The 27,592-nt window shown below is 36.4% G+C and overlaps 1 protein-coding gene across 8 annotated transcripts in view; it reads left to right on the forward strand.

Annotated features, from left to right (window-relative positions):
• Positions 1–27,592, forward strand: part of FUT8 (fucosyltransferase 8) — a 315,512-nt gene that overhangs the window by 264,639 nt on the left and 23,281 nt on the right. For all 8 annotated transcript variants that reach the window (XM_069596833.1, XM_069596835.1, XM_069596832.1 and 5 more), the window contains one exon: positions 26,485–26,731. In XM_069596833.1, the coding sequence (XP_069452934.1) occupies positions 26,485–26,731 (247 nt within the window). The remainder of the gene's footprint in view (positions 1–26,484; positions 26,732–27,592) is intronic.

The raw sequence follows: 27,592 nt of genomic DNA on the forward strand, positions 1-27,592 counted from the left end.
GCAAGAATACTGGAGTGGGTTGCCATTTCCTTCTCCAGGGGATCTTCCTGATCCAGGAATCGAACCCAGGTCTCCCACATTGCAGGCTTCTCTTCTGTATCCTGGTCCAGTGTGACTATACTGTGCAAGCTGTGTGAAGCACTTTTACTAAATTGTCATTTTTTTAAATGGTCTGTTGCTAAGAATGAATTTTTTTAGCAATATACCCTGCCCCTTTTGTACAAAGATCTGGCAGAATGAGTTCAGAGATGAAAAGAGGTATGCTTTAGGAAGCGGCAATACATAATTAGCATAAGAAGTCATTGTGGAGTGGAAATAATTTCATTGGAAAAGTTTTTGAAAAATCCTCTTACGTCTCTTTAGAACCTACTCAAGTTTGCTAGAAATAGAATCATCCAGGCTCTCTAAATTTCCCATGGGAATGTCTGGGGCCCTGACCTTGATACCTGTATCAGAAATTATCAATGTTTTTGTAAGTACTCATATACCTTTTATATTAAAAGTGTGTTCTTAAAATTTGCTGTAAATTAAATTGTTATAATTAAGTTATGTTTTAAATATTCCAGTGGGACTATGTAAAGAATTCCAAAGGAAATCTTTTCATAAAGTAAAGACTTTTTTTCTAATATGAGCTCTTAGTCCCCTGGTTTGTTGATCTGTCTCTCTTCTTCTCCCTCTCATATTCTCTTTAAAATGCAATCAATGGATTACATTGTGATAAGAGTCTTATTTGTTTACAGTCTGTAGATCACATGCAAGTTTAGAATGATTCTATAATTAAGATAATTGTTGACATGCTAAAGAAAGCTAAATGCCACCTAACCGTTTTGGCAAGTTTTACGTGCGAGAGCTCTGGGTATGACAAATGTAGAATTTCTTTATCTCTCTTCCATTGGTTTTTATAGATTATAGACTAATTCCATGGAGTCAGAAATAGTAATAGGCCATCATCTTTAGTGGAATTATACACATGTGAGTTACCTACAAAAGCAGGGAAGTGCATTAGTCACCATGTAAAAATTTGCGTGTTTCTAGATGCTAAAGGGAATAAGATACAGCCTCTGCCTTTTAGGAACTTGCATTGAGTATGTTAAAACAGAGATCTGTAAATGTGACAAAGGTAGGATAGGTTAAGTGTCATAAGAAAGGTTTGGAATTTTGTGGGTCATCAGAAATCAGAGAAACTTTCTGGCTGAAGTATTAAAGACATCACTGGGAGTGAAAGTTATGACCAACCTAGACAGCATATTAAAAAGCAGAGACATTACTTTGCTGACAAAGGTCCGTCTAGTCAAGACTATGGTTTTTCCAGTGGTCATGTATGGATGTGAGAGTTGGACTATAAGGAAAACTGAGCGCAGAAGAATTGATGCTTTTGAACTGTGGTGTTGGAGAAGACTCTTGAGAGTCCCTTGGACTGCAAGGAGATCCAATTAGTCCATCCTAAAGGAGATCAGTCCTGGGTGTTCTTTGGAAGGACTGATGCTAAAGCTGAAACTCCAATCCTTTGAGGTAGGGGTTGAGGTTTATTGTTTTCTATATGTTTATCCAGTTGTTCCAGACTTACATATTGAAAAACTGACCTTTCAGTTTCAAATCATTTTGGTGCCTTGGTCAAAAATCTATTGACAATGTATGGATCTATTTTTGTGCTCTCTTCTGTTCATTTTATATCTAACTCCTTAAGTTTTTATCTTCCATTAAATATTTTGCAACATATTGATTGGAAAGCTGTACATGTGCCTAGAAGTGTGTTGGTAGGTCATAGTGAAGTATATTTATCTTTAAGTTATCTTCATATCCCTAATCTCTCTCTGTCTCCTAACTGTCCCCTTTGCTTTCAGAAGCTATCCCCTTTTAATCCATTCTCTACCCTGCCAGCAGAGTGATAGTTCCAAAATTAAACATGACTTTGTTTCTTAAAAGCTACCATGGCTGTGCAGTTACTAGAGAGATACATATTAACTCCTTACTTAGAAAACATAAAATTAAGCTGCTTCTTCTATACTGCCCACTTCTCAGAATTTGCCCTGGATTCCTGGTCTCACCAGCCCAACTACAAATTTATTCCTTCAAACTTCTGTGCACTTTCATTTTATGCTGGGAACATACTTATTCTTTCTAGAAACTCTTTCCTCTATTTCATCCCATGAAATCCTGTGTATCTTTTAGTATCACTTCCTTTGTGATCTTTCTCTCCAATTGACCTCATGTTCTCACTTAAGAATATAGTCTTTAAATAGCTTGTTTACTTGTCTATGTAAGTATATTGTGACTTTTTTGAGATTCTTGTTTGATTTATTCTGTCCCCTTTTTACCTAATAATGCCTACCCAATAATTGTTACTCAGTTGTTGTGAAGCCTTTTTTTTTTTGTTTAATTAAATCACCTCTAAGCAAAATGAGGTAGCCTCCCTCATAGCTCAGTTGGTAAAGAATCTGCCTGTAATGCAAGAGACCCGGGTTCGATTCCTGGGTCAGGAAGATACCCTGGAGAAGGAAATGGCAACCCACTCCAGTATTCTTGCCTGAAAAATTCCATGGACAAAGGACCCTGGCAGGCTGCAGTCTGTGGGGTCGAAAGAGTCGGACACGACTTAGCAACGAAACTACTCAGTTCAGTTCAGTCACTCAGTCGTGTCCGACTCTTTGTACCCCATGAATCGCAGCACGCCAGGCCTCCCTGTCCATCATCAGCTCCCGGAGTTAACTCAGACTCACGTCCATCGAGTCAGTGATGCCATACAGCCATGTCATCCTCTGTTGTCCCCTTCTCCTCCTGCCCCCAATCCCTCCCAGCATCAGTCTTTTCCAATGAGTCAGCTCTTTGCATGAGGTAACTACTACCTCATCAAGCAAAATGATCCTTGAAAAATGTTGCTTTCCATTTCCAGTTATATCAACTAAAGGAAATATAACGTGATAATGATTATATTATGATTCTAATCTATACAATTCACAAGCTCTTGATGCAGAGCACATGAGATCATAGGCATGGTAATGCTTGGAAAATGTTTTTAAAATATGGTGGCCTAATTGTTGTTATACTGAAAAAATGCTATTTTAAAAAAATAGCAAAGTTTAAAAGTACTTTATGGACTAGAGCATTTTCCTATATGAGATCTCAGCTATATGTGTATGTGTCTGTCTCTTTGGATATCTTTGATTCAGTAAATATTTATGGAATACTTCCTCAGTTCAGGTATTATGAAAGCAATATTACATTCAGCAATAGCTAACATTTAGTGAACCTTAAAATGTAACAGTGCTTAAGAACTTTGAATATGTTGTTATTTAATATTCACAATAAACCTTTATGATAGGTGCCATCATTATTCACATTTTATATAGATTAATTATTTGCCAGAGATAATAAGAAATCCCCAGTCTGACCTCAGAACCTGAAAATTTTGCCAATCTTAGTGTAAATAATTGAGACAGAGTCCCTGTTCTCAAGAAGCTTTCCGTCTAAAAAGATTAACACAAACATTTTTGTTTCATGAGGTAACCTGTGGTTAGTAGTTTATAAAGATACAAACAAACCAGGATACAAACCTTCCCAAGACTGGGGGGTACAGTCAGTCCAGCCAAAATAATGAAAAAAAAAAATGGCATTTGAACTGGTCTTGGAAAAGCTGTAAAATGACCAGAAATCTTAGATATAGAATTCTGCACACTGGAAGTGCTTGGAATGATGTGTTTTTGTTTTTGTTTTGTTTTTAATGCTGTGTGCCTATTATATCTTACTTAGAGCAATGCCAAAGTATCCGAACTCCTGGGCATCATTTCCCCTTCTGCCTGTGATTTGCTGAGTTATGTGGAAGAGAGCATTAAACCATCTGCTTCTCAGTTTAGTAGAATGTGACTGAAAAATCAGTCGGATAGCTAATTATGTTGTGTTTCTCAAGGGACTCCAAATCAAATTTGATAGAAGATGTTTAGATGCAGGTATTTTTTCAGCTATAAAGGTATGAAGATGTTTGTGCTTTAGTTATATAAAACCTTACATTTTATATTCATTCACTACTGTCATTGAATAGGTAAAACTGAAAATCAATGTTTACATTCAGAGTAATTGCAATTTTTGTGATAGGTTTTGTATTTATAGGAATTCAACACATAATTTTATAACTCATTAGCAACAGTTTGTGGCAAACAATAAATAAATGTAACCATGCTTTTGAAGAATGTCAGCAAAAGTAATTAAGTTAATATAGAATTGCTTGTTAGGAAATGTTTTGATTAAATTGAGGATGTGACATAGGATTAACATTGTTATTATTACTCGACCCTGTGTTACAAATAGTGCCAAAAATATAAACAATGAATGTCACCCTGAAAGATTTGTACTTTTTAAATTAAACACACATGAAAGTATTAAACTACATCAAGAGGTGCATTTTCTGCTAATGTAATTTAGAATATGACGTTAAATTATTAATCAAATGGTTGGATATGGGGGAATTTTTTCAACGAGAAAAAAGGATAAATTGCTCCATGTCAGTTGAACAGTATTCCAGACACCAAAAATAAAGGCAAGGGAGGCATAAAGATTCCCTAATTTTGTAGTATGTGCATATAGGCATCCATGATATGAATAGTAAATGTTATGTCTATATTTGTGACATTTTTAAAATCTGATAATAGCTTCAAGCTCCTTTTTTTCTGGGTCATTAATGTTAATATGTTAGTTTTGAACTAATTAATGTATATATGGACAAATCACCGTTCCCTGGTCTGCTGTGAATAATTTAAATGTTTCTCATTTGATTAAATAAAATCTGTTCTTTGAACTTTTTTTTTTTTTAAGCCTGGAAAGAAATATACGTTAGTGATAAATAGCAATCATGGTTTCTATGTTCTATGCTGATATAAATGTTTAGAATTGGTTTTATATAAAACTGTATATTCAATGGCATTTTCAGTTGTTTAACAAAAAACCTAATACATATTTTAATATAACAACTGTAATATGTCCTCAACTATTTAAACATGTTTCTCTCTGTTTTAGTAGCAGAATTATCTATGAATTTGAATAAAATTAGGAGTGGCCAAAGATACATAAGAAAACTCCTACGTAAATTGATGCATTTGCCGTACCGTTTCTTATAGACTGCCTTGCAGTTCAGTCTCATTGAAATGAATTGCCTGGCTCTTTAGAGTATGCTGAGCAGATTAAAAGAAAAGGAGGGAAAAGAATCATTTGGGAAAAGTTTGAATGAAATCTTTGCATTGTGGCTAAAAAGCAGCCTGAACCCTCTATCTTGTTATGTCATTCTTTAAAATAACAGGGAAATAAATGATTCCACGAGCTGTATTTTGAGAAGATTATCTGTTGTCAAGAGCAAACTAACATTTTAAAGTTATTGCTTTTTTAGTATAAAACATAGTATGTTGTTATTCAATTCCATGTTTAATTAGTTTAATTTGTAACAGAGACCAGAGGTAAGAGCTACTTACAAAAAAAGCCTTTGATTTGTGGAATTTTTGAAAGGCCATTTCTTGTTCTCCTATCCTTTCTCTTTTCTGTGGTTTGATTAGTGACTACCAGAAATAAGGAGAAGGTGAAAAGCTCAGGCTCTTTTTTTCCCCCCCTTACTTGTTATTTTGCAGTCTCTTTTGTTATTGGAATGAGAGACAACATATATTTTCAATCTCCCAAATTAATTAGAAGAGATATGAATATAGATAATATTAAATGATAGATATGCAAAAAGTCATTTTTCCTTCACTTTGAATAGTTTTATGCCATGCTATGGTAACCTAACCCCAGGGTACAGAAATGATGTGCAGAGGCCATAGTCCACCAAGTGGGTAAGACATACCTCAAGAAATAGAGAACTTTTGTATTATTGTTGCATGATAGTGAACAGCTGTAATCTCAGTGAGCTTGCCCTTTTTGGCAGCTGGCTTTATTTAGCATTTTTAAAAATTGCATGCTCTTTGCCTCTGGTGCCTGGCATTCTTCAATTAAAATTTTAAATGTATTCTTATCATCCCTAACACAAAGCTTATTTATGCAGCCCCAAATCTAGCCTGAGACACCTGTTCTTGAATCCATTTTTTTTTAAAGTTCAGTATGAAATAAATCTGTAGCTAAATCATGCTGGAATTAAAGAAATCATACATTATTTTAATGGAATCTGATCAGGCTACTTATGGGCTTAAGTGAATGGCTGAGGTCTATTAATGGGTATGACATTATTACATGAAAGCCATTTCAATAAAGGATTAGTGTTGTTAATTTTAAGAGTTGTTTTGTTTTATTAACAAGAGTCTGGAGACAGTAAATAAAGGGGCTTGATTATCTCTTTGATTTCTTTTAAGCCTTAAAATTCTATCAGTTAGCAAAAAGGAACTATTATATGTAAGGGCAAGTTTTTTGTGTCTGTTTGCCATAGAAGAAAGAGAAAGCTGTTTTTCCACTTATCAAATTATAGTCTTCCTATCAATATTGACCAGAAAATTCTTAAAGTCGTGAACTTGAAAATATCTACACTGATGTAGAAATTAAATACCTCCAGATAGAACAAGTTTCTTCCCAGGGAAGAGGTTTCAGGTAACCTGTGACTCATACTTTATTGAATTTAAGCTGCTTCTCCACATAGCCTTCCAATTCAACTGAAAAAGGCTTTGATTTAATAGAACACTCTCTTTGTGCTTATAATTTGTGATAAGTTTAGCCTTCATTAGTTAGTTAGAAGTTTCATTGAATCCTTACCAAGCCTAACTCCCTCTTCATTCAAAGGAAACATCTTATCTTTTCTCATCATTAATAATCTTTAATAGGTTCTATGATACCTCTTTTTTTAATTTTTAACGCATTTTATCATTTGTTCTCTCTAGAAAACAACACCAAGGGGAGGTAGCATGATTTTTAATTAATATAAAACAACAAAAAAGGATTAGAGATTGTGTTAAGTGGATAAAGTATCAGCAGTTAGAATTTTCTGGATATAATTTCTTCTGGATCATATTGTTGTTCTCTTAATGCTAAATTTATTCATTCTACTTGACATAATTACTTTAAAATAATTTTTAAAATATAGTATGTGTATTCTTTTAGTCTGTTTTGAATGCCTTTGTTTTTTAATTTATAGGCCATTTCTTAGAGCAGTTTTAGGTTTATAAAAATATTTATTAGAAAGTACAGTGTTTGCTCTTTTTCTTCTCCTTCTCTCTCTCCATGGTCCAGTTCCCCTATTATTAACATTTGCTCTGATGCAGTACATTCATTACAATTGATGAACCAATATTGATACATATTATTAACTAAAGTCCATAACTTACATTGGGGTTCAGTCTTCATGTAGTATAGTTCTGTGAGTTTTGCTAAATGCATAATGTCTTGAATCAACCATTACATAATCATACAGAATAGTTTCACTGCCCTAAAAATTCCATGTTCCACCTATTTGCTCCTGTCTTTACCTACCATCTCTGCCAGTCACTGATTTTTCTGTCTTTATGATTTTGCTTCCTAGAATGTCAAATAGTTGGAATCATATGTTATGAAGTCTTTTCTGATTGCTTTTTAAAAAATAAACGGTTCCTCCGTGTATTTTTGTGGCTTGACAGCTCATTTGTTTTTATTGCTGATAACACTGAATTGTGCGGAAGTACCACAGTTTGTTTATCCATTCACCTATTGAGGGACGTCTTTTGGCAGTCATGAATAAAGCTGGTATAAACACTCGTGTGCAGGTTTTTGGGTTGGCGTACATTTTTAACTAATTTGGGTAAAGACCTAAGAGAGGGATTGCTGGGTTGTATGGTAAGCCTATGTTTAGCTCTGTAAGGAACTGCCAAATTCTTTTCCAAAGTGGCTGTGTTAGTCTTAGGCTGCTGTCACAGAATACCACAGACTGGGTGGCTTAAACAAAACATTATTTTTTGCAGTTCTGGAGGCTGGGAAGTCCAGAATGAAAATGCCAGCAAATTTGGTTCTTCTTAAGGGTCCTCTTCCTGTCTTGTGGGCAGTTGCCTTCTTGCTGTGCCCTTATGTGATAGAGTGAGAAATCTCTGTTGTCTCTTGTTCTTCTTCTTAAAGGCACTAATCCCATCACTGGGGCCCTGAATTATTACCTCGTTTAAACATCATTACCTCCCTAGGAAGGGAAGGTAGGACCCTGACCCCTCACCCTGACCCTGACCCTGACCCTGACCCTCACCCTCACCCTCACCCTGACCCTCACCCTCATCCTGACCCTAACCCTGACCCTCACCCTGATATTAGGAAGACCCTACTTCCTAATATCATCACACTGGGAGTTAGAGCTTCAGTGTATCAATTTCGAGGGGACACAGCACTGAGTCTATAACAGTAGCTGTACCATCTTACATTCCCAGGAACAATGAATGAGAGTTTCTGTTGCTCCACATTGTCCCCAGTGTTCGTCACTGTTTTAGATTTTAGCCATGGAGAAGGCAATGGCACCCCACTCCAGTACTCTTGCTTGGAAAATCCTGTGGACAGAGGAGCGTGGTAGACTACAGTTCATGGGGTCGCAAAGAGTCAGACATGACTGAGCGACTTCACTTTCATTTTCACTTTCAGTAGGCATGTAATGGTATCCCGTTTTGATTTGCAATGTCTAATGACCTCTAAGGGGCTTCCCTGGTGGTGCAGAGGTTAAAGCGTCTGCCTACAATGTGGGAGACCTAGGTTCCATCCCTGGGTCGGGAAGATCCCCTGGAGAAGGAAATGGCAACCCACTCCAGTATTCTTGCCTGGAGAGTCCCATGGGTGGAGGAGCTTGGTGGGCTACAGTCCACAGGTCGCAGAGTCAGACACGACTGAGCAACTTCACAAAAAAATAAAAAGACCTCTAATGTCGAGCACCAGTTCATATGCTAATTCACCTATACATCGTCTTTGTTGAGATGTCTGTTCAGTTCTGTATCCATTTTATCATAGGATTGTTTTCTTATTGTTGAGTTTTAAGAGCTCTTTAAAATTTTTGGATATAAGTCCTTTATCAGATATTTTCTTCCATTTGTGGGTTCCATTTTATTCTTTTAACAGTGTCTTTCAAAGAGTAGAAATTTTTAATTTAAATGAAGTCCAGCTTTTTAACTTTTTCTTTTATGGATTGTACTCTTGGTGTTAACATCTGAAAACTCATTGACAAACCAGAGACCACTTAGATTTTTTTTCTTCTCAAACTGTTTTGCATTTTACATTAGGTGTATGATCTATGTTGAGTTATTTTTTGTGAAAGATATAAGGTCAGTGTCTAGATTTTTTTTTTTCATGTGGGTATGCAGTTGTTACCATTTGTTGAAAAGACTGTCCTTTCTCTGTTGGATTACCTCTGCTCCTTTGTCAAAGATCAGTTGACTTTATTTGTGTGGGTCTGTTTCTGGGCTCTTTGTTGTGTTCCATTCATCTGTTTGTGTATTCTTTCACTGGTACCACGGTCTTGATTACCGTCACTTTTTAGTGAGTCAAGTAGTATCAGTCCTCTTGGTCCTTTTTCTTCCACAGTGATGGCTATTTTGAGTCTTTTGCCTCTCTATATCAACTTTAGAATCATTTTGTTGCTATTCAGAAAGTAGTATGCTGGGGTTTTTATTAGGATTTTGCTAAATCTACAGATAGAGTTGGAAGAATTGACCTCATAACAATATTTCATCTTCCCATCTACGATTTTCATTTATTTACATATTCTTTGGTTTCCTTATTCAGAGTTTTATAGTTTTCTTCCTATGGATCTCATACATTTGTTTGACTTAAATTTTTTTTCCTTCCTCCCTTCCGTCTTCCATTCCTTCTTCCTCCTCCAACACTCTTTCACTCCCTTCCTCTATCCATTTGTAAATGGTAGTATGTTTTTAATTCCAGATTCCAGTTGCTTGTTAGTGGTATATAGGAAAGCTATCTATTTTCATATATTAACCTTACATCCTGCAGCCTTGACTTAATCACTGATTTGGTCCAGCAGTTTCTTTTAGTGATTCCTTGGAATTTTTCACATAATGGTCATATCATCTATGAAAAAAGATCCTTCTGTATCTTCCTTCCCAATCTGTTAATCTTTTATTTCCTTTTCTTGCATTATTGCATTAGCTAGGACTTACAGTACAGTGTTGCATAGAAGTGTGAGAGGGAATATCTTGCCTTGTTCCTCTCTTAGGGAAAAGACATCAAGTTTCTCACCATTATATATGAACATAGCTGTAGGTTGTTTTTAGGTATTCTTTACCAAGTTGAGAAAATTCCCCATACTAAGAGTCTTATCATGAATGGATTTTGGATTTTGTGGAATACTTTTTCTATATCTGTTGATATTATATATGATTTTTATATTTTAATATGTTGATGTGATGGATTACATTAGTTGATTTTCAAATGTTGAACCAGCCTTGAATAACCTGACATATATCCCACCAAGTCATCTTGTATAATACTTTTTATATATTGCGCCCCGTCCCTGGGATTCTCCAGGCAAGAACACTGGAGTGGGTTCCCATTTCCTTCTCCAGTGCATGAAAGTGAAAAGTGAAAGTGAAGTCGCTCAGTTGTGTCTGACTCTTATCGACCCCATGGACTGCAGCCTACCAGGCTCCTCTGCCCATGGGATTTTCCAGGCAAGAGTACTGGAGTGGGTTACCATTGCCTTCTCCGAAATCAAATCTAACAATATATAAAAAGTATTATTCAACATGACTTAGTGGGATATACATCAGGTTATTCAAGGCTGGTTCACAGAGTCAGACACAACTGAAGCGACTTAGCAGCAGCAGCAGCAGATTTGATTTGCTAATGTTTTCTTGAGAATTTGCATCTATGTTAATGAGAAATATTGGTCTCTTTTTTTTTTATAATGCATTTGTGCAGTTTTGATGTTAGCATAATGATGGCCTCATAAAATGAGTTAGGAAGTGTTCACTCTGTGTCTGTTTTTTGGAGCAAATTGTAGAGAACTGATATAATTTGTTCCTTAAATATTTGGTATTATTCACCAGTGAAACCGTCTGGGTTTGGTGCTTTCTGTCTTGGAAAGTTATCAACTATTTATTCAACTTCTTTGATCAATATAGGCCTATTCTCCTTGTATGAATTTTGGTAAATGTGTCTTTCAAAGAATTGCTCCATTTTATCTAAGTTACCAAATTTGTGAATATAGAATCTGTTCATAATATTCCTTTATTATCCTTTGATTGTCCATGGGTTCAGTACTAAATGGTACCTCTTTCATTACTGATATTATTTGCGTCTTTTCTTTTTTTCTTTTTACCCTGAGTAGAGGTTTATCCATTTCTTTGCCCTTTTCAAAGAATGAGCTTTTAATTTTGTTGATTTTTCTCTATTTTCTCCTGCTTTCAATTTCTTTGATATTTTTTCTTCTTACTTTGGACTTAATTTATTCTTCTTTTTCCAGTTTCCTAAGTTGGATGATTGATTTTGGCTCTTTTTTCTTTTAATGCATTTAATGCTGTACATTTTTCTCTAAGTACTGCTCTTGCTGCATCCCACAAATTTTGATGTCTTTTTTTCATTTAGTTCAAAAAGTTTTTTAATTTCCAGAGATTTCTTCTTTGATTTTTATATTACTTATGTGTGCTATTTAATCTCCAAATATCTCAGGATTTTCTAGCTATGTTTCTGTTAATGATCTCTCATCTAATTTCATTGTTGTCTGAGAACATACTTCTTATGATATCTATTCTTTTAAATTTGTTAAAGTTTGTTTTATGGCCTAGAGTATGCTCTAACTTGGCGAAATATTCCCTTTGAGCTTAAGAAGACCATGCCTTCTACTGTTACTGGATGAAGTATTCTGTAAATGTCAATTAGATCCACTTGATGGATGATACTATCCTGTTCAATTATATCTTTACTGAGTGAGTGATATTGAAGTCTCTAACTATAATAGTGAATTTGTGAGTAATCTTTGAATTAAAATAAATAACGAATTCTTGCAGTTCTAACAGATTTTGCCTCATATAATCTTATACCTGTTTATTAGGTGCATACATTTTAAGGATCATAATGTCTTTCTGAAGAATGGACCCCCTGTCATTTTGGGGTTGCAAAGAGTCAGACACAACTGCGCCTGAACATTACACAACAGTTCTCTGTCACAATTTTCATTGCTTTGTCTGAAACTCAGAGATATTCCACCTTTCTTTTGATTAATACTGGCACAGTATATATTTCTGTATACCTTCACTTTTAATGTTTGTTGTCTTCATACCTAAAGTAGGTTTCTTGTAGACAGCATATAGTTGGGCCTTGCTTTTTGATCCACTCTGACAGTTCTTGTCTTTTAATTAGTGTATTTAGGCCACATACATTTAAAGTGATTATTGATAAAGTTGGATTAATGTAAACCATACTTGTGACTTTTCTATTTGTTGACCTTGTTTCTTTATTACTTTCCTCTATTCATCTACCTTCTCTGGTTTAATTGATCATTATAATGACCCCATTTTCTCTCTTATCTTAGCATATAAATTACAACTTCTCTTTTAAGTAGTTACCCTAAAGATTATAACACACATTTATAACTACTACAAGTCTACTTTCAAATAACAGTATACCGCCACTTCATGGGCACTTCAAATACCTTATAACAGAGTAGTCCCAAATCTTCCCTCCCATTCCTTAAAGCACTGTCATCATTTATTTCACTTATCCATAAGCTTGTTGTTGTGCAGTCACCCAGTCATGTCCAAGTCTTTGCGATCCCATGGATGGCAGCATGCCAGGCTTCCCTGTCCTTCACTATCTCCTGGAGTTTGCTCAAACTCATGTCATTGAATTGGTGATGCCATCCAACCATCTCATCCTCTGTCATCCCCTTCTCCCCCAGCCTTCAGTCTTTCCCAGCATCAGGGTCTTTTCCAATGAGTGGGCTCTTCACGTCAGATGGCCAAAGTGTTGGAGCTTCAGCATCAGTCCTTCCAATGAATATGCAGGGTAGATTTCCTTTAGGATTAACTGATTTAATCTCCTTGCTGTCTAAGAGACTCTCAAGAGTCTTCTCCAACATCAAGCTTCAATAGCATCAGTTCTGTTCAGCACTTATCCTTTTTTATGATCCAACTCTCACATCTGTACGTGACTACTGGAAAAACCATAACTTTGACTATATGGACCTTTGTCAGCAAAGTGATATCTCTCTTTTGAGTATGCTTCCTAGGTTTATCATGGCTTTTCTTCTAAGGAGCAAGCATCTTTTAATTTTATAGCTGTGGTCACCTTCAGTGATTTTGAAGCCCAAGAAAATAAAATCTGTCAATGTTTCCATTTTTTTCCCCATCTATATACCATGAAGTGATGGAACCGAATGCCATGATCTTAGTTTTTTGAAGCATAGCTTATCCATAAGTTATGATCATGAAATATTTTTTTGCTGTTATTACTTTAAACAAACTGTTATCTATTAGATTAATAAAGAATAAGAAAAAAGATTCTATTTAACTTTCATTTATTCCTTCTTTAACACTCTTTGCTGTATATGTATGTATGTATATATGAGTTCTTGACATATTTTCTTCTCTCTGAAGCTAGCGACAGTTTCCCTCAATTTTTGTCTGAGAAAGTCTCTTTTGACTTTTGAAGGCAGTTTTACTGAATACAGAATTCTAAGCAGCTGATTTTTCATTCTTTAAAAGCCAAGTATTTTACTCCAGTCCCTTCTTGCTTCCATGGGTTTTGAAAAGAAAAGTGAAAGTGAAGTCGCTCAGTTGTGCCTTTGCAACCCCATAGACTGTAGCCTTCCAGGCTCCTCTGTCCATGGGATTTTCCAGGCAATAGTACTGGAGTGGGATGCCATTTCCTTCTTTAGGGGATCTTCCCCAACCCAGGGCTTGAACCCGAATGTCCCGCATTGTAGACAGACACTTTTTACCATCTTAGCCACCAGGGAAGTCCTTTTGAAAAGAAGGCCTGTGTAATTCTTATTCTTGTTCCTTTATTGATAAGATTCTCCCCTACCTCCTTGACTTCTTTCAAGATTTTTTCTTTGATTTTCTATAGTTTGAATATAACATTCATGATATAGATTTTTTATTTATTTATCCTGCCTAGTATGTTCTCTGAACTTTGTAGATCTGTGGATTGTTGTCATCATTAGTTTTGGAAATTTCTGTGGCATTATTATGGGCTTCCCTGGTGGCTCAGAGGTTAAAGCATCTGCCCGCAATACGGGAGACCGGGGTTCGATCCCTGGGATGGGAAGCTCCCCTGGAGAAGGAAATGGCAACCCACGCTAGTATTCTTGCCTGGAGAATCTGCCCCTGGAGAGAGGAGCCTAGTAGGCTACAGTCCACGGGGTCGCAAAGAGTTGGACACGACTGAGCAACTTCAATTTCACTTTCATGGCGTTATTACTTCAAATATTTCTTCTTTCTTTCTCTCTTTTTTCTCCTCTGGCATTCCCATTACATGTATGTTCTCCTTTTGTAATTGTCTCAGTTTTTGGATATTCTGTTTCATTCATTTCATTATTTTTTTTCTCTTTCCAGTCAGTTTTATAAGTTTATATTGTCATTATCTTCAAGCTCATTGATTCTTTCGTTCAGTCATGTCCAGTTTACTGATGAGCCCATCAAACACGTTCATTCCTGTTAGTGTTTTTTGTTTCTAGCATTTTCGTTTGGTTCTTAGCGTCTTCATCTCTTTGCTTATGTTACTTATCTCTTCTTGCAAATTGTTCACTTTTTTCATTAGAATTCTTAACATGTTAATCATAGTTATTTAAAATTCCTGGTCTGATAATTCTAAAATGTCTGCCATATATAAATCTGGATCCAGTGGTTGCTTTGTTCCTTCAGTCTGATTTTTTTCTTTTTTTTTTTTTCGCCTTTTAGCATATCTTACAATTTTGTGCTGAAAACTGAACGTAATGAATTATGTAAATGCAGAACTGAAATAGACAGGCCTTTGGTGTGAGGTTTTATGTTAATCTGGCTAGGATTGAAGCTGCGTTTACTATTAAACTGTGGTAGCTGTGGTGTCCAATGTTAAATTTTCCTCTAGTATCTTCATTTTTTTGTCTCCCTTGTTTTTAGGTTTTCTTAGACACTCCTTAAATAGGCAGTTTTTTAGATGTTGTTGGTTCAGTCTCTTCAGTCGTGTCCAGCTCTTTGTGACCCCATGAACTGCAGCACAGCAGGTTTCCCTGCCCTTTACTTTCTCCCGGAGTTTGTCCAAATTCCTGTCCACTGAGTCTCTGATGCCATCCAGCCATCTCATCCTCTGTCACCATCTCCTCCTCTCCCGAACCTGGGTCTAGTATTCCCATCTCCTTAAGAATTTTTCACAGTTTGTTGTGATCCACACAGTTAAAGGCTTTTGCATAGTCAGTGAAGCAGAAGTAGATGTTTTTCTGGAAGGTAGAAGTAGATGTTTTTCCTCTTTACTGATCTTCAGTTTAGGTTAGGAGAGCAACTTGTGAATAGACATTTATAGTCATATTTTTACTATGATTATGATAATAGGAACAAATCTACATGAACACTGTTGAGATGACAATGTGATTCATGCCTATAATACATTTTTTTCCTATGAGAAAAAAATAAAATTTTGGAAACAGGAAAAAATAATAAATTCCTAAAAGTCAAAGATTTACTATACATCAGTTATTATGTCCTTACACTTCTTCTGAAAACATCTGTTTGGGCAGTACAGCCCTTTACTGTTTAACGGATATCATGTAACCACTCCTCCCCTCTTGCATACATCCATACACACACATGCACAGGTATATTCACAGATGTAGAGGCCAGAATGAGTATCTGACTCTGAGAAACTAACCCTTTAGGCTGGGCTGTGCCAACAAGTTACCTGTTGGCAGGTAATCTAATCTTGCACTTGAGCACACCAGCTGTGGAGTCTGATGGGTCTGTCTTCTAACTCCTTCACTGGTCATCTGTAAGAATACTTGCCCTGTAGGGTAATTTTTGTAATTAAGAGAAATAATATTCATAGGTATTTGGCACAGTATTCAGCACATGATCTCAGTAAACATTAGTATCCTTACAAGAGACTCTGCTTATCTAAGGGTGAGACTAAGTTGTAAAATCCTGTAGACTCAAGCTGATGGCTACAAGATGGGACACTGACAAGAGAGAAGTCACTTAGCAAAGAGTGTAGCTGACCTGCACAGACGATGGTAAAAAAAATTGCAGGTTTCTCATTCTCTATAAAATACAGTTGTACTTCTTGTTTTTGTTTTGTTTTGTTTTGTTTTGGCAATTCCCTTATATTCTTTCCTTTTCACTTGAGCTAGTATGACCAGGTTTCTAGTCCTGCAACCAGTGACCTCTCAGTAAATCCTTTTTCTGGTTTTTGATACCGACAAAAGCAAATTATCATGTACAAGTTTTGTCCTACAAAACTTAACTATGAAGTACCAATGTCAGAATTCCAATATCCTTTATTTTATGAATTTTATAATCTTTTCTAACCGAGTAAGCAGTATCAGCAGGCATACGTAATATTGTATTCTTCCTCCTTTTATCTTCTTCTGTTTCAATGGTATATCTACCCCTTATCTCCAACTGAAAGGAAAAGAAATAACAGTTTGTTAGTACACAAAGAAAAAGCACCCTTTAGAACCAAAATGTAATGTAGTCTTATTATCTTGTATATATTGTTTCCTGTGCATTGAAGCCTAAAAAGGGCATTTGGGGTCATATTATTGATTCATCCAATTCAGAACTCTGATTTAGCAGCAGTTCTCACTGACATATTATAAGAGATATAGTTGCCATCCATGATATCAAGGTCTGAACATTTATATTTTTTTTCCCAGACATAGTTAATCTGGCTTTTATCTTCTCTTGGGGTAATGAGTTCTGTAAGAATTTCATCTATTGTGTAAAATTAGACTTTATTTATTCTTGAAGTTATTTTTTCAAGCACTAGTGAAACATTCCTAATTCTAAGATTTGGGGAGTACATCTTGAACACATTGTCTAAATCTTTCATGATTTTTATAGGCTCTGAACATATCCCCTCTTAGCTCTCATTTTTTCAGGTAGAAGAAAATGATTCTCTTCTTCTTTTCTTATCATTTGGAAGATCTCTGTCCTCTTAAAAACCATTATTTCTCCTTATTCTTAAGATGGAGTAGTTGAACTTCACAGATTTATTCACATACAAACGTAATTTCCTCTTTCATGTATATTCAACCTAGTAAAAATTACTTTTTATCACCTCTAGAAGTTCTTTTTGTGATATTTTTTAATTTTTCAGAAATTCCACTGACATGAATAAAGTTAATTTTTATAATAATCAAGGCTGGAAATGTTTCTGAAAATACAAATACTTGTATTTATTTTATGATTTATTTTGGATGCCATCAGTTATTTTACCATAACTCTTGGATCATATCATTAACACTAGATACTTCAGTCAGTGTATAAGGTTTTCGTGAATAAGTCGAAATTTGTTTACTTCTATTTATCCCTAATATACCACTTAAGAAATTAAAAGTAGGTTTTTTAAGGACAGAAATATTTTAGATTGCAGAATATTTTTTGCTTTAATGTTTAATCATTGAAAGTATGTAAATAATAAGAGAATGATTTATAAGTTTAATAAATATTTTATAACAACTTTGCTTCCATATTCTATGTTATGAAGTAGGCTATTTGTTCTTCATGGAAAGCTTATTTTATCATTATTAGGAAATAAGACTGTCATTGGTTGGCTAATTCATATTTTCTTTTTACAGTCAAATTGTGAAGATATTATTAACTCTTAACCATGAGCTTTAAATTGACTAACAAGCACTTTATTTCATATGAATAAAGTTGAGATCATCTGTCTTTAGTTACTGTTTCGTTCTTGGGAGATCGAAGTGTGAACCCAAAATGACAATAAATGATATCGTTTTGTTAAGCCACAACTCACATCTTCTGATAGTTTTATGAGTACACATGATCATTGTTTTATGTCCTTCACTTAACATTAAATTTCTAGGTGCAGTGCACTCTGCAGAGATAGGTCTAGATCTTACCTGTGGGAGTTGGCCTTACCTCTTCCTTTGTCTTGCTATTTAAACTCACACCTGGAGCCTGGCCCTCTCCCCTCTCTTTCATTCCATGAGAGGTATTTTGGCCTTCTCTGAAACTTTAAGGAAGTGGAATAGGAATGGAGTAAGACTTTAAACTCAGGAATCAGAATGTCTAAGTTCAACTCCTGAGTGCTTGCTAAATGACCTTAAACGGGTTACTTAACTTCATCTGTAAAATGGGGATAAGCAAGTACTCACCACATAAAGACTTTGTAGACTAATTAGGATAATGTTATGGAAAATGTTCAGTGTAGAACCTGGCATGTGGTTGGTGTTCAGCAAGTGTCACCTCTTGATTCAAGATGCTGATGGAGAGGTCCAGTGGGGAGGGAGTGGATGTGGGAGCTATTTTTAGAAATGGCTTATGGCAGAGGTCATTGAGAAGGAGCAAAGCATATGGGAAGAACAGACTCTGGACCTTCATCCCTGCCAGACTCTTTATCAGTTGACATGAAGATAGGATTATGATAAATAGTGGCCTCTGATTTAGAGATCTACCAGATTAAGACTTTGTGGTCTATTGATAGATAACTGTCTACAGGTTGAAAAATATGTTGCATATAATAGGAAGCAGTTGGGATCATCTCATTGGAAAAGAACCTGATGCTGGGAAAGATTGAAGGCAGGAGGAGAAGGGGATGAAAAAGGATGAGATGGTTGGACCGCATCACCAACTCAGTGGACAGGAGTTTGAACCGTGAGGTATCCTGCACTGCGGGTAGATTCTTTACCATATGAGCCACCAGGGAAGTGGGCTACAGTCCGTGGGGTCACAAAGAGTCCAGCACGACTGAGCGACTAAGCACACAGCATACACTGTAAGGAAGGTTTGTTGTTCCTATTTTAGTAAGCTAATATATTTGTCTGTTTTATCAGTAATTTGTAGTACTTTAACACAGCACCATACTTGATTGTCTTTTTCCCTCACATCCTACAAAAGTCTTAACTGTTTTGTTATTATTTCCTCCTTCCAATATGAGTGTATTTTCATTTCCTTCTTTCATGAAATAACCAAAATTTCTTGTTATAATTCTTGCATCTTAGGGTTTTAGGATGGACCGTTACTCTATCACCAGGGAACCTTAATTAGGCTTTTCTGATGTAACATAATTGGATGATAACTTAGTGTAAAATTACAAGTAGTTGTAAAGTCAACATGAAACATCACATTCCTAACTCTTCAACTTTGTGCTGACCACAGAGACAGCTATAAAACTACCCCACAGCAAAAGGGAGCACAGCGTGCCACCTGACAGCTCTGTTCTGCAAGAGCCTGCCAGCACTCCTGCTCGCCCTCTTAACTTCTTCCAGGGATTCTCAAGGAATGAAAGACTGTTATCACCTGGAGGTCCTTCCTTCTGGCTCGCTCTTTCAAGGAGACATGACATGTGATAAAAGAATAAGAGGAATATGACAGTGGAATCGTGATTTTTTTTTTTTTTTCAATCATGGGGGAAAGAGAGGTTGGGGTTTGGCTCTTTACTAAATTTTATGAAATTGAGGTTTGTCTTTGTTTCTGCTTCTTTTCTCTTCTCTGTTTCCGTGTTTCTTACCAATGAGAAAAGCTGTTCTAGGATTCTCTGGGATCCTTTGGGTTAGAAGGAGGTTCTAAGTTAGAAGAAGGTATTCCTGAAAAACAAAAAACTCCCCCAAACCTCTAGTCATGGAGTTATAGGACCTGCGCAATGTGAAGCATCAAGAAAAAAAAAAAACAAAAAACTGTTGTCAGCATCCCCTTTATGAACATAGCGTCTGTGGACTGTCTGGAACCTCTTGGCAAAGTAACATATATGTATACAAAAGTTAAATGACTAATTTTGTTTCAGAAACATTAAGAATGACTTCAGGAATCCTGTTTAGTGCCATGAAGCAAACAAATATCTTTGGTCTTTTTGCTTTTGACACTGTCCTGCCCACCTTATCCTGAACTGCATAATTCACTAAGCTATTACATATTTTCCATTAGCTGTTCTTTTAGTCCTCGATCCAGAGTTAAGTCTGTCAGAATATCATTGAGGTCAGTGAACCATGAGCCTGATTGCTTTTGCAAGGCATTTCTGTTGCTAGTAAAAGCAGCAAGCACCTCATAAGAATGCTGCATAGTCGTTCACATAGTGATATGCTAATTCTTAACAATGTTGCTAACACTGCAGTGTGTTTCATATGATTGAATTTGGAACTTTTCACTCAACTGGTTCAAGCATTCAAACTGGAAGTAATAACAGTCTTTTGAGTTGTTGCTTAAGTAGAGCAGTGACGGAATTCATATGACAGATGACAGTTGTTCATTCAAGTTCAGGAAGAGATCTCTATCAGCCACAGTGGTTGAAAAACAAAAGGAAAGTGGCCCAGATGTTCACTTTTTAATAGTATATCTTTCCTTCATATTTTAAAGGAGAACAGAGCTCATCCATTAAATGAGGATATAAATATTAATGTCATGTTAAAAATCCCAAAGAACAGAGCTCACACATTTATGTGATTTTTTTTTTTTTAAACGGCCCCCTATAAATTACAGAAAATCGAACAAACCACCCCCGCCCCCGTGCCTCTGGAGGTATCAACACAGGTGGTTAACTTTCGGTCTTTTTACTCATACCTTCTCTAACAAGTCTCGGAGAGTTGAGTAAGATTTAATCAGTCATATTTGGCCACACTGTGGCAAAGAAAATGTAAATCCCCAAAGTCCAGATAGCCTTTGTGGATATAATTTAAGCATATAAATTTCTTGCTGTGACGTGAGCAGGAAGTATTAGCAGTTTAAACAATTTACTGCTATTCTGAGCTTTCAGTATAGCACAGAATTTTGGTCAAGATAGTGATGATAGAATATCAGAATTTTCACATAGATCAGAATTGCTGTTCACTCTGTGTTCAGTTGTTATTGCCTGTGGCAAACAGTATGAACAAGATTTACTTTGGGTGTATATCTTATATGTCCTTATCTGCTGTATTCGGGAGCATACCTTTGGCTCACTGAAATGGGGCACTTTGATATATTTTTCAGAGAATATAATATTTTGGTAAATAATCTCTTCCTGGACCTAACGATAGCCAGGTTCTTGAGAACTGTTCAGCAGAATTGGTCCCAGGATAAGAGCTAACATTTTTTGAGAATTGCTGTGAATCAGGCATTGTATTCAGCTTTCTCCATGCAATATCTCATCCACAGAATAACTTGATGAGTAAGATACTATTATTAACCCTATTTTACATATGAGAAAATTGCTGTTATCAATGCCATTTTCCAGATGAATAAAAAGGGGTGAAGTTAAATATAACCTATCCAAGATCACATGACAGTTAGGTGATAGAGAATTTGAACTCCAATTTTTATGACTCCAGAGCCTATACTCTTAATCACTGTGCACACAGTCATGGTTCTGTATGAATAGGCATTTGCTTTGCTATATTTCGTTTGATGTCACTCCCTGCTCTAGCCTCCAGTGGAGCCATGAGTCCCAGCAGTTGACACAGTCTTTGGTATGGCTGTTGAATGGGATGGCACCTAGCTGCTAGACCCATTCAAGACCACACTAAGGAGGAGAACTAAAACCTTATTCTATCTCTCTGTACTTATTTGGAGGAAGCCAGAACCTATATGGGTATTGACGGAAATCTCTTTAAGAAGTTCGAGTCCAAAAAGTAGACAGGTTTTCTGGTTCAGAATCACCAAAAAGTTACTAATAACTCCCTTCTCCCCCCAAGTGAATTTAAGTTCTAGCTAGTGATATCTTATTGAAGATTTTTCTCAACTGACAACCCTATTCCAGACCTCTTTGCTTTGACCAGTCTGAGCTCTATGAATTCTGTTTTTAGGAGAGTCCCCCTTCCTGAGTTCTGCTTCTCTCACAAGACAGTAGTTACAGAGGAAGTCTTATGGACTGGGGCCCAAAATCTTTCCATCCTTGAAACATTTTTCATTACAGCAAAGCCCATTAATTTATCAGTTCAGTTCAGTCACTCAGTCGTGTCCAACTCTTTGTGACCCGATGGACTGCAGCATGCCAGGCTTCCCTGTCCATCACCAACTCCCAGAGCGTACTCAAACTCATGTCCATCGAGTCAATGATGCCATCCAACCATCTCATCCTCTGTTGTCACCTTCTCCTCCCGCCTTCAATCATTCCCAGCATCAAGGTCTTTTCCAGTGAGTCAGTTCTTCGCATCAGGTGGCCAAAGTATTAGAGTTTCAGCTTCAGTATGAGTCCTTCCAGTGAATTTTCAGGACTGATTTCCTTTAGGATGGACTGGTTGGATCTCCTTGCAGTCCAAGGGACTCTCGAGTGTCTTCTCCAACACTACAGTTCAAAAGCATCAATTCTTTGGCGCTGAGCTTTCTTTATAGTCCAACTCTCACATCCATACATGATTACTGGAAAAACCATAGCTTTGACTAGACGGACCTTTGTTGGCAAAGTAATGTCTCTACTTTTTAATATGCTGTCTAGCTATGGTGGATAATAAGCTTCTAAAGCCCTTTCTTTTGAAGACTAATAATTCTGATTGACTATCTGCAGGGCTAGTGTCTCTGACTTATGTTACATAAAACAGTAGCAGAGTAATGCTTTTAAACAGAGCTTTTTTTAAACAGTACTTTTTTTTTTTTTTTTTAACCAATGCTGATGTCTTAATCTGGGCATCTGTCATGGCTCACTGGTAAAGAGTCTGCCTGAGTTCAGTCCCTGGGTCAGGAAGATCGCTTGGAGAGGGAAATGGCAACCCACACTGGTATTCTTGCCTGGGAAACCCCATGAACAAAGGAGCCTGAAGGGCTACAGTCCGTGGGGTCACAGAGTCAGACACAATTTAGCACCTAAACAACAGTCTTAGAATGGCAGAGCACTCTTCATTGGTAAACAGGGATGTACTTAAATGCTTTTTTTTTTTAATGCATGTTCCAGAAAGCAGAGTGTAGTATAGTAGAGTAAGCACTGCTAAGTCACTTCAGTCGTGTCCGACTCTGTGCGACCCCATAGACGGCAGCCCACCAGGCTCCCCTGTCCCTGGAATTCTCCAGGCAAGAACTCTGGAGTGGGTTGCCATTTCCTTCTCCAATGCATGAAAGTGAAAAGTGAAAGTGAAGTCACTGAGTCGTATCTGACTCTTAGCAACCCCATGGACTGCAGCCTTCCAGGCTCCTCCGTCCATAGGATTTTCCAGGCAAGAGTACTGGAGTGGGGTGCCATTGCCTTCTTCGAGAGTAAGCACTAGAGTCTGATTATTAGCTAATTACCTTTGAGAAATCCTCTTAACCACTCTTACTCTGTTTCCTCTGGAAAATAAGGGGGTTTAAATAAATGTGTTTCCCAAAATTCTGAAACCTACCACAGATTATTAGAGGTGATTTTAGGTGGCATGTAAGATAATGTCAGGCAGTTTTCTGAAAAGAAAAAAAAAAATTAAACATTGACTCATAGCTGAGTTATTCCTTATTTAGTCTTTTAATAGAATCTGGGGACTTCCCTGCCATGGGCGGAGTTCCTCACGCCTTCCTCATGACCTTTGCCATGGGCGGAGTTCCTCACGCTGGCCCCAGGCACTTCCTGGTGATCCAGTGGTTAAGAATCTGCCTTGCAATGCAGAGTTAGGCAGGTCGATCCCTGGTCAGGGAACTAGGACCCCTTATGCTGCAGAGCAGCTAACCCCACGCACAACTGCTGAGCCCACACCCCAGAGCCTGCGTGCCACAGCTAGAGCGCTCACATGCCAACTGCTGGAGCCTGAGCCCTCTGGAGCCCACCTGCCACAACTAGAGAGTCGGGCACTGCAACAAAAGATCTTGCATGATCCAACAAAGATCCTGTGTGCCACATGCAGCCAAATAAATTTTTTTTTAAATAGAAATCTGGCTTGAACTTAGTGCCCTTTACAAGCAAGAGAATTTGTATAAAATTTAATAACGTAGTTTTGTTTGTAGCAAAGTTATAGTTTCAGTTACCATATATAAAATAAATCAATTTAAGTTTTAAAAAGTGGATTTTTAAACATTAAATAGTACAGATGGTACGTATGGATATGGCAGAAATTACAAAGGTGGTACATAAATGACTAAAGTTTAGAAAACTGTGAATAAGATTATATCTAGGATCTGTTCCAGGTTTAAATTCTTTTGAATGTGTATTCCAATAGAATAAAAATGTTTTATGGCAAACCAAGTAAAAGAAAAGAACTTCAAACTTAGCATGTACTATGTAATTTTCTTTCATTTTGAAATATGTCATTATTGAGGAGGCTAAAGTTTTATTCTAACAGTTTTTTTTTTCATTTATAAATATGAATACCCCTTTCTTAATATTTTACTGGATAACTGAGTATTGATATGTTTTGGATAGCGTGTTTGTTGGTGATGATGGTGTTGTGTGTTCCTTTGTTTATTTGTTTCACCAAAAGCATTCTGGTTTCGAGTGAGGTTTTTGAACTGAAAATCTTGAAAGTCAGTAACCATGTCATCACTCTATAGGCTATACTCTGACTAGTACAGTGTTTTAGCATAGTGTAGTATTCAGTAAATATTTGAACAAGTGAATGAATAAATAAGTCAATACAAATATACTGAGTTCTATGTCTGGAAGGTGCAAGCGTAGTTTTCATTTCTGAAATGAAATAGTCAATAGAGCTATCTATGCAGAAATTAAGGCCTTGGGACAATTATTTATAGAAGGTAATACTTTCTCTTGAGTGAAGTTTGGAGTTAGTTACATGGGAAATTTAGCATAGCCTTTTCAGGAAGAAATTGCAAAAAGAAAGTAGCTCTACTAATTTTGCTTTTGTTTATGGTCATATAGGAGAAGCTAGGATTTTCCTTCTTTTTTCTCTTTCTTTTTTATAAGAAAAGGCTAGCTTTCTACCTTACTTTTTTTTCCTTCTCATACATATACTACTTATCATCTCCACCCTGGGGAGAGCACCCTAATTTTCCTTGCCTTAGGGAGATATTAGAGCTTAATTTAAAATACAGCTCACTGTTTCCCTAAACACTCTTAATTACAGTTTCTCATCTGATAAAGGTGCCCAGCTCTTTCTTAACTGGCATACGAAGTGAACTGCAATACTGGTGGTAAATTTGTTTATTCTCATTTATTCACTCAACATTATGTGTCAGGGGTTTTGTTCTAAGACTCCTGAAATGAGTTTTACATATCAGTGAGAATATTAACCAGATGTTTCTAATCCTTAGCCTTATAACTGACTTTCTAATAACCATGCAGTTGGTTTGAGTGACATACCCAGATCATGTAATTTATTTTAAAACACTTTTTTCCTTTATAGAAAAACAAAATTTAAGGACTGTGTTTCGTTTTGGTGAATATATTTCAAACATATTCTGTGTCTGCTCACTACAAATACATTCTTTCTTTAATGGCCCAGTGATTAACTGTGATTCTGATTTATTATGCACAATGACAGCATCTTAACTGGAGTTATTTTGTATGTTTAGGTTAATATGTTTTGTTACTTAAAATTTAAGTCAGTATATTTTATATTTGTGAAATCTTTCTGCCTAGTATGTTTGTGTTTTCTAGTTATTATTAATACTATGTGGTCTTTAAAATGTGACATAAACTCTGAGGATGCTGGTTATAACATCTTGGTTTGTTCTCAACGTATTATAAAGTTGATAGAACAGCAGTAACATTAATGGTACATAGAAGTTGAATTTCAAAACTAATCATAATTTATAGCAATTATCTATCTCTTTTCTAACTTGAAATTAAAATTATTCAGGTAGACAATCAACACAGATTCTATTATGGTCATCATTGAAAATATAATAGATCTAATTTTGGCCAGGCAAAAAAAAAAAGATTTTGGAACTATCTTATTTTGTTTCTTTAAAAGAGATACTTGTCTTAAAATTGTAATCTTTAGATATCTCTAGAGTCATTGTGCTCTGTCATGAAAGTATGCAAGAGCCATTTGCTATCATGACATGCTGGAAGTTTTGAGAACTCTTTGTCTAATTCAAAACAAACAATTACAGATTCCACATGTAAGTGCTATCATTTGATATTTGCCCTTCTCCATACAGCAGAAAGTAACACAACATTGTAAGTCAACGGAACTGCAATACAAATTTTAAAAAGAAAAACAGTTATGAAAAACAGGACTTTGCCTAGGGGAACATGTCCACTGACAATACGGTTATTCTCTGATTAGATGCTTGGAGTGCTGGAAACCATCTTTATCTGGGTTATGAGGTATTGATATGGCAGCCCATTGTGGTAGAAAAGAAAAGGCCACATACTTGAGAGGCAGACCAACCTGAATGTGACGTTCGGCTCTGTCACTTTTACTCTGGTACCGAGGGCAAGTTACTTAACTTCCTCTATAAAATGAAAATTATAATACTTTAGAGTTTCTGTGCCAATAAAAGCACCCAGAGTGAGTTCTTATCAAATGGTAGTTGTACACGCAATACAATGTGATGATATGCTTTGATATTCCCTCAGGTGAAATAAAGGACAAAAATGTGCAGGTAGTCGAGCTCCCCATTGTGGACAGTCTTCATCCTCGTCCTCCATATTTACCCCTGGCTGTGCCAGAAGACCTTGCAGACCGACTTGTCCGAGTCCACGGTGATCCTGCGGTGTGGTGGGTGTCCCAGTTTGTCAAATACTTGATCCGCCCACAACCTTGGCTAGAAAAGGAAATAGAAGAGGCCACCAAGAAGCTAGGCTTCAAACATCCAGTTATTGGGTAAGAACCTGATTTGTTTCTCCTAAAGTGACATGTAGTGACATGGGTGCATAACTTTAGAGAACAGTATGAATGTTACAAGATTTAGCATGATTTTCATAGCCACACCCCAAAACAGAGGTTCCAGCGTTCCCCCTAGGCCACAGGGAGATCAGTCTTCCTTTGTTCACTTAGAACAGCTGAGTCATCATAATTTAGTCACTTAATAATTTGTTCATTTATTCGTTCAGCAAATATATTAAAACACATTTCTGAAATTAGCTGTCTCTCCCGGGGAAACAAGCAAAATTTTATTTTATTGGGAGTATTTTAGATACTATACATGCTTCCTATCTTACTCTAAGAGGGCCATGAGATGGGGCGCTCACATTTATAGCTTTTCTTTTACGCCTTATTCTTAGGTTTCTTTCATTGCCACTGGTGGTGATTTTGCATTTTTGATGTTCTGTTTTCTTTTTTGTTTTGGAACCCATTTTGAGAACAAAGATTTCATTTGTAGTGTAAGATAATGTTGAAATTGTTATTTAAAGTTGTCTCTTAGCCCACTTAGCAATTACTGTTTATATATGTATTCAGTCTCATGCTTATGTTAAGGGAAATGTATCAGGAAATCTTGGAAGCAAAAAAAGTCCAAAGGAACACCTTTGCTCACAAGCATGTGCTCTGTCCTATACCAATACATAAAAAGTTATGAATAAGGAGTTTTTCTTGTCCTGATGCCAGATTTCACACCACAGGAAATGTTCTTTGCCTAAAGGAAAGAATATGAGTTAAGTGACCTTGGTAATACTCCTGCCTGTTCCCTAATTCTGGGTCAAGTTACTTAATAATAGTATTATTGAGCTTTTATTTTTTTTCCAT

This window comes from Ovis canadensis, chromosome 7 (genome assembly GCF_042477335.2).
Source record: "Ovis canadensis isolate MfBH-ARS-UI-01 breed Bighorn chromosome 7, ARS-UI_OviCan_v2, whole genome shotgun sequence".
Taxonomy (NCBI): Eukaryota; Metazoa; Chordata; class Mammalia; order Artiodactyla; family Bovidae; genus Ovis; species Ovis canadensis.